General features: G+C 39.9%; 1 protein-coding gene across 1 annotated transcript; it reads right to left on the reverse strand.

Annotated features, from left to right (window-relative positions):
• Nucleotides 1-1835: 1835 nt before the first annotated feature.
• On the reverse strand, nt 1836-12369 carry dclre1a (DNA cross-link repair 1A (PSO2 homolog, S. cerevisiae)). The gene is made up of 9 exons (XM_053340726.1): nt 11862-12369; nt 9384-10781; nt 9171-9304; nt 7757-7875; nt 6576-6719; nt 6099-6244; nt 4392-4546; nt 3504-3645; nt 1836-2050 (listed from the first exon to the last, which is right to left on the reverse strand). The coding sequence occupies exons 1-9, from the start codon at nt 12286-12288 to the stop codon at nt 1884-1886; spliced, it is 2832 nt and encodes a 943-aa protein (XP_053196701.1). The 5' UTR covers nt 12289-12369; the 3' UTR covers nt 1836-1883.
• Between the last annotated feature and the right edge of the window lie 6 nt (nt 12370-12375).

The raw sequence follows: 12375 nt of genomic DNA on the forward strand, positions 1-12375 counted from the left end.
AACACTGAGCAGTATACTGTAACTTAAAAAGATTATGTACATTTGCATAGATTCATATTTTTACTTTACCTTCTCTTTTATTGTTTGAAAATGCTTTGAGGGTTGGTGAATGACAAACGATTTAGGCAGAGACAAGTATTTCATAAATGTATCACTTGCAAGGGTGTAGCAAATTCAGGTTGTATTGGAACATTGAATCTGTTTTATTTCTAAAATGATTATGAATAAATTTGACCAGACACTGACCATTTGTATGTCTTCAACTGCTCTTTTTTCCTGTGACAGAGGGATCATAAATATAACAAATAGTTTCAAATAGTTCACTATATTTTACTTTTACTCACAGGGTATGTGCAAGGATATCACGTAGGAAATGTAATGTTAAATCATTTTACCAGTTTGATAAGAGCTCTTGTCGTCTTGTCTCTTTTTCAAGGATTAGTTCAGTTCATTATTGTATTTATTGATGCATACACTTAGAGACAAAGGTTATCTAATTATAAAAAGTTGGCACTAAGGTGAATGCTTGCTGGTGCAAGAACCTGAACTACCACTTTTCTTTCTTATTTCCTATCTTTGCAGGCCTGAATGTATGGGATGATGAATATCATAATCCCTGAAGAATAGTACAGGTATATTCTAATCAAAGACATTCTGTTACTCTGACAGACTTTTATATAGCAGATTCCTTGTTATGTGGATATAAACAATTCCCTACCAAAGTCAGACACCACCAAGAAACAAACAGACAGAGATATAGATATGTATACACACACACACACACACACACTGACTAAAATAGAAAAGACATTTCATCCAGGGCCCCAGTCAAACTTCAATCCAATTTCAGGTTGGCCAGACTTAATACATTTAATTCATGCCTGAAGGAATACAATATTCCATTATTATTAGAATTGACTTACTGGAAATGGCTTGCTGTGGGCATAGATAGTCATACAGTGATTATAACTACAGTGTCCAAGTAAAGTGGGTGATGACACAAGTATGATGTATAAAATACGATGAGAAGAGGTGTAATGAAATGTCTGGGACGGGTCAAAACTGCTATTTTGAGAGCACCCTTTTATGATGAACACTTTATTTTAAAATCATACCTCTAATTTGCAAGATGGTATAGTCATTAAATTGAAATTTAGAGGAATATTCCTTTATCAGAAATACAGCCAGGCAGCTGTTATGGTCCTCTTATGAAGGTTTAATATATCAATTGTGTATTGAATAAAACACAGGCTGTGTGCCCCAGGATATACTGTGAGGATCTATAGTGCAAACTTTGTCAATGTTTGGATTTCAGTTAAGACAAAACTAATACATTGTTCATCTGCATGAAAAGCGAAGTCAAGCAGCGACTGTGAAGAGGCTGTTTTACAGAGGATGAGATTATGAAATTGCAAGTCTCTGCTGTGTCAGAGATAAAATTGTGAAAGATATGGCTGCACCTCTCTTCAAAACAAGTTTGTATTTCCAAAGCCACAACACAACAATGGCATTTCCCTCTTTACATCATATTTATGTGACGTGGCATTGATGGAGGATGTGGGTGGAAAGGAAAAGCAAAGGCGGAAGAAAAGTGTTAGAATATTTAATAAAACATTAATTTTTCAGTGAGACATTTATTTTGGTTCAGTATGCATTAAAAGGACCTTTATATTCAACAGTTTCACCTACTTCATCACATCCCCTGCACTGCAATGAAATGCTATTGTTGCAAAATGAACAGAGCAGACTGAGGTGAGCAACCTCAATAAAAATAATAAAATGTGTAGTGTTGTTTTTGTCACTTGTTTGCCACAGTATGTTTGCCACAGTATTGCCATGTTGATGAATGTTTTGTTTTTGCTGTTATGAACGACAGACATAAGTTACAGTTTAGCTTTAGTTTCCGTGAGCCACTCGCTAAAACACTTCTCCATAGCTTTCCTGCTAGCCCAGCTGCCGTTATTGACTGTAGGGATTATCTTGAGGGGCTGGAGCCACTGGACGAAACGTTTCAACTCCAGAAAGCTGCTGTGTTCACTGTAGGGAATTCCTGGAAAGAAATTAAAAAAAAGAAAAAAGGGTCAAACTTGCCATTAAGCCTTAAAAGTTGCATTTAAATAAAAAAGCCTAAGGATTATACATTTTGCTGCACTGTGTGTTGCTCTCGCAAGGTTGCTTCAGGTGTAGGTGTAATTATCACAACATCCGATTTCTCAAGAGTCCTGTAGGGAAAGATGCCAGCAGTGGTTTGAAACTGCAGGGACTTTTACGACATCAGAATTCTTCTTCTTACTGCCTCAATTAAGAAACGTCAAGCCCAGTGAGCAGAGAGGAGATTTGGTTTGAGGTAAAAACTTGTCAAGGGGCCAGATGTCTAGAAGTGTGGGGATGTTAGTGTGACAAGCAGTGGGGCAAAATCTTACAAGAAACACCAGCTGCTCATCCCAGTGACCCAAAGGCCCAAACTGTTCTGAAGGGGAACACGGCAGCTTTCAGATACAGGGACATCATTTCCTGTTTTTTTGGGTTTAGAATAAAAAGACAGCTTCAACAAAAGCAGCTTTCTCTTGTTTGTCCTCACTTGGCTCTCACAGGTCTGATGTGCTTCTTGGCTGCTTTAAAACACATCTAGCTGGAACTAAGCCAACTCAAGTGTACAGACAGTCTTCCCGCATGCAGAGAACAATGTTAGGACTAGTAACATGTGTGTGTATGTGTGAAAGTGAGTGAGTGCGAGTGCGAGTGTGAGTGCGAGTGAGAGAGTGCGAGAGAAAAAATTGGCTTCCGCTTGACTGACACAAACTGCTGAGGGGGAAGACATTATGTGTGTGTGTGTGTGTGTGTGTGTGTGTGTGTGTGTGTGTGCGTTGAAAAAGCCTCTAGCTGGTGATTGCAGGTTACAGGCCAGATGGCTGATGTTATTGATGGATCTATTCTGCAAATGAAACAAGGCATGCAAGAAAAACACAATAAATCTGCGGTGGCAAAGCCAAAGTCATGACCAAACTAGGGAGAACTAGGGTTTAATGCTGTCCGTGACTAAAGACATAAGTGACTAGAAGGTAGAAATTTCCCAGCATTCTCTTCATTTTATACTCTCTCTGTAACCTGAAACTGAGTCATGATCCAAGTCTCCCTCCCTCTTCTCCCCCTTTCGTCTCTTCTCCAAAAGAGGGAGCTGTATGCTTAACATGTGAGAAACATCAGATTTCTGGCAGGGGAAAAATGCTGCTCTTGTGATTACATCTCAGCAGTGTGTGGCATGATGACAATTAAGATTATTTGCCATTATTAAGGTTCTGCTTTTGGCCTTTGACTTCAAAAAACAAAGAAAGGCATTCTGTGAGAGCATTAAATACTCATACACTTGCCAAATACTTGAAGTTAGGGTTGCTTTGTTTATTAATCCCTTTTAGGACTTACATATTCCCATGTGAATCAAATCTTTCTGACAAATAACTGCAAAGATACAAAATTAAAATTAAAAAAAGAGCAGTGTGTACCATAGATAGAGATATTGCCACTTCGGTGAGGCTGAATATCTTGCACTGATTCCACCTGCTGGCTGAAGGTCCAGCCTGTGGGTTTGAAGGCCACCAGCTGATCATACTGTCCTGTAAAGCGTGCCAGGTGATCCTGCAGTTTCTGGAGATAAGATGAGGGTGACAAGGTGCACGGAAATGAGGATTTCACATTCAAACATTCTGAAAATGAGGAAAGAAATATTCCTGAAAAAAAAAAAAAACACAAGACAACGACTAGACCTTTGAGAATTTATTATTATTGTAATATCCTGGTACTTTCTTTTCCATATGTATGTATGTGACTGCTGAAAAGTCTCACATGCAATCCTACAGTGCATCTTTTCCCCTCCAAGTCAGCCTTTCTGTGCCCAGTGATGCTTGAATTATAGCAGCTCTCAGAATAATCTTTAGTTATAGCAAATTTAAATTCCATTGCCCTTTTAGAGATGTGCTCGGTCATCATAATTAGCATTCCCCAATTATTTTAACTCCTGTCCTTGACTCTCGCATATGAATAGACCATAAACAGGAGTGTAAGGGAGTGTTCGCAGACCATAATAAACTGTCCAGAAATAAACTGCAACAGTCATCAGTTAAACGAGAGAAATGCTAATACACAAAAATGTCTGCGGGCCATTTAAGAAATAACTATATTAAAACTATATAAGCCAGCTCTATTTCATTTGAGTAAACTTGCAATGAACAGAGAGAAACTCAGGGACATCTTGCATGTTTGATGTGATTTATTTTGTAGTTATATTATTCAAATTACTGATAGTTTTGAAAAAATGCTCCTAAAAAAATCCTTAAGTCCCACCATAATCACCATGCTTTTCAGGTCAATTGATGGAAAACTGCTGCACCTACTTTGAAGGAGAGCTGCATCATGGGCAGCACGTGGACCCGAGCTGCCTTCCAATCAGTGGTTATTCGTTGTTTGACTTGTTCTGACTCCAGACAGCACATGGTGTTGTATTTGTCCCGGGAAAGGCACACTTTAGACCCCAGGACCTCTGCCAACGCTACAAATGAAGCAGAACAAAGTCTGTGTAAGAAGCAAGAATGTGCGCTATTCAGGCGTTTTCTTTTTAAGACGTAACACCCTGTTGGCAATGGATACATTTTATTTCAGGATAAAGTTTACTTGCTCCAGTATCTTACTTTACAGCAACTTCCACACATGTTTGAAACTTTTTACTGTGTGTATGGATAAGAGCACAAATATTTGTGCAGACAGTGGCTGGGTACTCTTATACAGTAAATTCAATTAGCTATTTTTTCCCCCAATTCCAATTTCACACAGAGCTCGTTGTAGCAAAAGGTGATTGCAGGATGAATACACGCTGTTCAATTTCTGCAAGGACAACATAGGTTTTTCAGTACTTCACTCTATCAAAGTAGAACAGACCATTATTCATATGTGTCACCAGAGGACTGTTTGCCTCCACGTGAGGACAACACACATTGAGTGGCTGTTTTTCTCAAACCACACATGCTCCACAGCGCTCACACTTCAATAAAAAGATGTAATCTCACACAACCTTTCAATAGGACAAAAGGTCATGCAGTGATAAAAGATTGTAGCAGTATTCCACTCATTTTGCCATTATGTTATGAAACACATTCACTTTGTGTCTAACAGTTTGTGTTGATGATAATGCCTTACTTCCTGATATCGCAGTTATATCACTATTCCCAGAATTAAATGAATAAATTACCATGTCATTTTCAGCAATATAATTAGCAATAAAAAAAAACATGTCACTCACCATCAACCTGTCTAATTATCAGGCTGATGTGGAAATATGTGCAGCCTATATCATCCCCCATCTCCAAATATATTTCCAGTATAATCATTCACTGCCATGTGAGTTGAAATATGTATAACTATGAGCATATTGATGCCATGTGAAAACCTGCTATTTAGTCTGTTTTTAAATGCTTCACTTCAAGGATATCATGCTCCTCATAGGCTTGAGACAACCTTATTTCCCTTCTATACTAAACCTAATTGAAAATATGTGGTTGTCAAGCTGACAAGATGCCTCAAATGATCTCTTCATATGAAGTCTGACAGCAGGAAGGATTCGTCATTCATAAAATCTTATGTTAAGTCTTCAATTCAATATAATTAATAGAACTATTTGAAGTTATGAATCTGTCAGCACTGCATATTGGGCCTTCTAGTAAATGGGATTTATTTATATAGCACAAATCTAGTCTTTTTAGACCACTCAAAGCGCTTTTACATGACACACACACACACACACACACACACACACACACACACACACACACACACACACACACACACACACACACACACACACACACACAGGGTGCCAACCTGCTCATCAGATGGAGGCTAACCATTCACACACCATTGATGCAGCCAGCGGGAGCAATTTGGAGTTTCTTGCCCAAGGATACATTGGCATGTGGACTAGAGGAGCTGGGAATTGAACTGACAATCTTCAGACTGGCAGACGACCACTCTACCTCCAGAGTGACAGCTGCCCCTAGTAGCAGACATGTAGTCAGATAATATGCACTGCATATCCTGCAATCACTTACCCAAAAAGACCTTCTCTTTTCCCACAGAGTAGGATCCGCACACTACGAGGGTACGTGGGTGGAGAGTCACCAACTCAAAGGCTGTGCTCGCTGCAAAGTTGATGGCCTCTTGCTGTTTAGGGAACGTATACTCAGGACTGCAATACCTACAGGGAGAAGATAGTTCACCTTGTATACCATACCTGAGTTGTGCTTGAGTACATTAAAAGGACATGTACTGTAGCACTTTTAGACAAAAATAAACTTGGACTTCATAGTGCCGAGAGAAATCTCAAATTGGGAACAAATTCAGAGTTGCTGTAGCTGTATTATATGTGCATGTTTTACCCAGTATCCAGAGTATTCTTATTTGCAATGGCAACCCAGGTAAGCACAGTGATAATATAGTGCAATTACAGTCCTCTGTTTCTCCTTTGCAATTCAGCAACTGGACTGGTACATTCAGCGCATGCATGTGAGGAGGGACGAGGTACTAACGTGGTGTCCAGGTATAGAGTCTGCACCCTGCAGCTGAGTAACTCAGGGTACATCTCCATTGAGGAATCAGCCCTGAAATCTCCGGTGTGGAGGACCGTCTGTCCATCAGGCAGGAAGAACAGCAACATGGCAGCTCCTGGACAACTAAAAGAAGAAAAACAAATAAATCAGATGAGGTGAAGTTGGAGACAGTAGAGAAAAGCTATTAAAACATCAGTTGTGGTCACTGGTGATCTGGGGAAAAGATATTTCACAAATATGGGAAAACTGAAGGAGGTTCACAAGGTGATAAACTAAGATTAGTGTCTTATCAGATGCTTTGGCAAATACTGCAGGTATTTAATTTAAAGTAGGGAAAGGGCATGCATCAGATTGAACATCAAGTCTGAATTACATGTTGTTAAAGTTATGTTTGTCTCCAGTAAACTGATTTTCATAAAGTACAGAAATAATTGATACGTAAAAATAAGTTTAAAAAACATTTTTGAAAGTAGGAACAGGTCGTTACAAATGTTGGTATAATTAGTTCTGAATTCAAATGCTGATTAAAGAAAATCATGGTTCAACAATAAGGCTTGCCTGATTGCCTGGGTCAAGTAAAATGGCATGTCGAGCTAGTAAATCTAGCAATTTACTCGATCGATAGGCCAAGAAAACCCAAAATTGTTTCAATCATTTCTTTCAAACATCATGGTATCATAAATTATACTCTGTCACACAGAACAGCCTCCTCCCCCGGCACGCATCAGACAATCCTGGCACCGTTGGCCAATCAAGAATTGATTAGGCTCTTAGTTTGATGCATGACACAAACATCTCTCAGGCTTATGTCAGCACTATCAAATAGAGGAATCAGTGGAGCATGTGATTTTTCATTGCCATAAAAACTCTTGAGAATGAGAAACATCAAAGAGGGAAATCAGGAAGCTTGGAGTGGAAGAAATGAGTCTGAAAAATGTATTTACCATGGGATTAGGGAGTCTATTTCATTATTTGAAATAGACTCCCTAATCCGATGGTAAATACCTGATTACAGGAATTTAGTGTTCAGTGAAATATAAAGGATGGGTCATTTCATTTTCTATATGTGAGAATGTTTTTTGCTTTGCATCTATGACAACATGTCCTTGTTTTGTTTCATTTACTTAAAGATAAAACATTGACGGAGGTGGAAGACTTACTGGTTGGCGTCCAGGAGAATGACCTTGACTCCATCTACAGTGACCTGAGTGTTCATGGGAAGGATGTGGACATATTGCTCTGCCACCCTCAGCTTGCTCTTCACCAGATTCCCTGTGATCTGAGCAGGAAAGGCAGCTGTTAGTGTGTTTACATACATACAGTGATTCAGTGGCACCTACCAAAGCTAGAAAAACATGAATACTACATTATATTTTGCTAAATCCCCTGAAATCATCAACATTTTCCCAAAAACCTACTTGGAAATCTCCTCAGTGACTCTGATCAAACTTTTCTAGGGTGTGACCCACCTGGCATCCAAGCTGATTTTCTGTGACCTACCAAATAAACAAAACCCTAGCAGATTCCCATAAGTCTGTTTTTATTCTGAATCCCCAGAGAACACATATTGCACTGTGATAAATCTTGACCCACTTGATAGCAGAACTTGCATCAAATCTGGCCTCTTTCACCAATATTTTATTCCAAATATCATTTAATGAGCTATTTCACTGATATATCCTTAAATTTCCTAGCTAGATAGAGAAAACGTCTATTTCCTGATGAGTGAAGTTAAATACTCTAAACCAATGATATGACTAATTTGATCAAAATAAAATGAAATTTCTGAATTAAAAATGCACACCTCATTTAATCCAGTTTACTGCTCAATCCCCACACCTTAACTGACAAATGACTTATTCATAATGTCAAAGACCATCCTGGGTATTAATTGAAGAATAGAAAACACAAAGGTTTTCAAATTTCAATCAACTCCAATATGGACAGAGCCTTTGTCAAATTGGTATTCAGAGCTGCAACTGCAAGCAAATTTTCATTACTCGAATCAATGCATTGCAGGGAGATAAATGGATCAGGTATTTACTCTATGAATTCAGTGGATGAGATGAGTCAGGAAGGTTTTTAATAAGGCTCAAACAAATACGTTCTTTTCCAAGAAAGTTCTTTATAGCACCTTCAAGGAAGTGAAGCAGGCCTTCAGAGGGGAGATTGCTGTTCATTTACTTTATAAAACTGCAGATGAATCTCAATTCTGTACTTTTGCATCACTGATTTCCAAAAGGTGGTGAGTTTTTATGGATTTCTGTTTCAGTAGTGGACTCAGAATGAGGTTAAAAACTACCAATAGCCACTTTTTCTTGCAGAGAACTTGCTAATGCAAAAAATAAAAGGGCATAGTGCTGTGCAGTTCATTTAATATGATTCATAATTAGAATAGTAACTGACTCCTGCTGGTAAACAGTGGTGTTGCTTTATTTATGACTCATCACTGCACAGCTACAACACTGTCAGGTAAAAATCACATTGTTCACTTTGACAATACATAGTATAGGTGTCAATTTGTGCCATGAAATCACACCAGAAGTCCTTTACATTTTACAACACTTGACTTACTCTGTTACAGTAGATTGGATATGTGCACTTCTTTGTCAACCCTCCGTAATGGTCTGAGTGGAAATGAGTGAGGAAGTAGGCTGTGATGCCCTCAATCAGTCCGTACTGAAAGGCATCTATGACAAACTTTGTGCCTGAAAAATTTCACAGACGCTTTTAGATTACAAAACACAAGGATCAATGCAGGGATATGATATACTGTCACCCACTCACCTGGAATCTTCTTGTAGAACGGACAACGTGGAAGGTCTTCTCCTTCACCTTTTCCTCTGTTCCACCTTCTTCTTCTCCATCCTCTGTTCCCACCTCTTCCTGCTTCTCCCTGAACATCTGTTGCATCGCTGCTTGTAACAGTCACTGTGCTTTGTGAGGTATCTGCGGTTGTGTCAGTCTTTCTCTGTCTGTCTCTCCTCCTCTGTTTTCTCTGTCCTGAGTTCTCACCAGGAGCTGCACTCGAGGTCCCATTGAGTTCACTTGGCCCACTGTTGTTCTCATTCTCCTTCTTTTTGAGGGGTTTGAGCCCAAAAAACACTCCAATGTCCATCTGCTTCAGACAGGAGGCCTGACCTGCCTTGCTCTGGCACTTCTGAGGCGCCATATTTTGAGATCTTGGAACAACAGAGGTTTGAGATGAAGGAACTTGAGGCGAACCTGACTGAGGATGCTCTGATTGAATACTGCTGTCAGTAAAGTTATTGGAATGCAGGTTATCTGAGTTTAGAAGAGTTTCTCGCAGCCGCTCTAAAACAATACTCTGTGGAGACTGAATACTACTTTTACATGGACTGATTTCACAAGCAAATGTACCGTGCACTTGTGTTTCACCTGTGGAATCAGCTCTGTTTTCAGCAACTGAAGAAGCAGCTAGCTGATTACTCGCTGCTATAATTGGCTCCAGCTGGGTGTTTGAGAAAGCTACTGGCACCTTATTGGTTTCAAGATTATCTATAAATTCAGAGAAGAGCTCATCGTCACTTGAGAACCTGTCACTGAACAGAAGCATAGAGTCGTCATTTTCAGATGCATCATTATCAAAAAGAGCTTTTCTAGGTCCACTGTTAATGACTTCGATCTCAGCAGGGAACTCAGACAGAGGAGAGTAGGATATTGCCTCAGTGTTGTCAGGAGAGGGTTCACTTCTGACTAAATTGTCACAAGCTTGCCTTCTACTCTCTGCCTTAAGAGGACTAGATGAAAGCTCTGTTTTACTTTCTTGGGAAGAACTGATAGACTTCTGGCCTTTAGTAGAGGATGACCAGCCTTTCTTTTTCTTAAAATCTTCTGGACCAGGTGAGCGCAGTAACAGAAGTCCATTTGTACGTTTAGATGGAGGTGTTCCGGTGTGATCAGTGAGAGAGGAGGCACTATGATTGGAAAGGGCAGAGATACTGAAAGCACTGTCCTGTGACGTCTCTAAAGCAGAGTCATTACCCTCAGAGTCTTTCAGTCCTGGGAGAGAACTGAGATTAGGCTCCCCGCTGGTCCCCGCCTGCTGGGACAGACTGAGGAAACCTGTGTCGCTGTTTGCCCGACTGTGGGCCAGAAGTGTATGGTTGAATATCTTGTAATGGTTTGGAATGGTAGAGGAGCAGCGGAGGCCAGCTGGACACTCTGTATGAACATACAAACACCAGTCATCAGAGCAGTAGGATGCATAATAATCAGAATTCAAAACCCCTGAAGACAAAATCTGAAAGTGCAGTTTGACAACATTTACACAGATGTTTGTTAATGGGCACGCCCCCAATTTATTGTTTACTTGTAACCCAGTCTGTTGTGTAATGTCAAAAATGGCTCTCAAGGGAGCTTTCTGAAGTCTGAGAAAATAAGTTCGCATTGGAGTCCTTCCAGACTGAGGTTTAATTCGACTCTAATCATACAACCATCATAAACGTGGGAATCATTCCCGTGGCTACCGTCCATCCCACATGAATACACCCCAATGAAATACACTTTCAGGGTATATTATGGGATATGTAGGATCCTGTGTTTTTGGTCCAGTTTAACAGAATATTTCACCTCTGCTGCATCAGTTTTGACCATTGTGTTTTCTTTAATCTGCCTCTTGTCAGTCCCACATCTTAACCTTCTATAGCATGAATTCTTATTTTTGAGGAAAACCTTTCACCCCATTTTGAATCAACGAATGAATTTAGTTTTTTTTGTTTTTTGGGAGGTTGGGGATCCCTGAAAATGTATCCGTCATAAAATCTTCCCCAACACAATACTGTATATTTTTGCCTCAGGGCAACAATGTGCTACAAGGGTAATGAAACACCATGGTTTTCTATAGTACATTTGACAGGTGAAATAAGAAGAAAACAAGCGTTTTGACAAACATGCACCAGCAATGTATATAAAGTTATTTGGATTTAAATATGTGAACCAATCGCTGGCACTGTGTCACATATGACGGAAAGGACTGCTCCACCCCAAGATAAAATGTGAAAGCCACATCAGCCATGAGATCTTAAGTGTATAAAATGATAATCATATTATCCATTAATACAAATACCATGCATGAGTCTGAATAGAGTCAGATGACCTGTGTGGGGTAGAGGACTATAAATACATACATGCATAGAGCTAGGTTGATGAGTTTCAGGTGTGAATTCTCAAATTCAGTTAATCAAAAACTGGTTGTGACTGTGTTATTAATGTTTAAGGAGAAGGATGGAAATGTATGTATACCTTTGCATGTGTCCCTGGGGGTGTCAAGACATTCAGCAACATGCCACCTTTGAGACTGTACCACCAATATGGAAAATGGCATCTGACAGATGGGACAAAAGTGTCCAGAGGATGGTCCCTCAGCTGGATTCAAGTCACGTGTGAGTGTCTCATGATTTGCAGAAGGCGTTGAGGGTGTCACTGAGCTGCTGTGCTCTTCTTTATCAACATGAGCAGCACTGACATCGCCACCATCTGCAGCTTTGACTTTAACAGCACTGCCAGGTGACTTGACTGAAGAAGGAATGTTTCTCTTGGACGTTTTTCTGGAGGTGCATCTTCTCTTGGCCACAGCACCAGTCACAGAAGGCGATTCACGTCTCTTCTGTTTCTTCTCGAGGGGTTTATACTCCCAAATGTCCTTTTCAGAGTGGTCCTTCTGCGACATTTGCAGCAAAAAGAAGGCGTCCTCCAGAAAGCCCTCGTTGTTATACAAGACTCAGTGTTTGATAACATCCCGTTACGGAAGACTAAC

This window comes from Scomber japonicus, chromosome 20 (genome assembly GCF_027409825.1).
Source record: "Scomber japonicus isolate fScoJap1 chromosome 20, fScoJap1.pri, whole genome shotgun sequence".
NCBI classification, from domain to species: domain Eukaryota; kingdom Metazoa; phylum Chordata; class Actinopteri; order Scombriformes; family Scombridae; genus Scomber; species Scomber japonicus.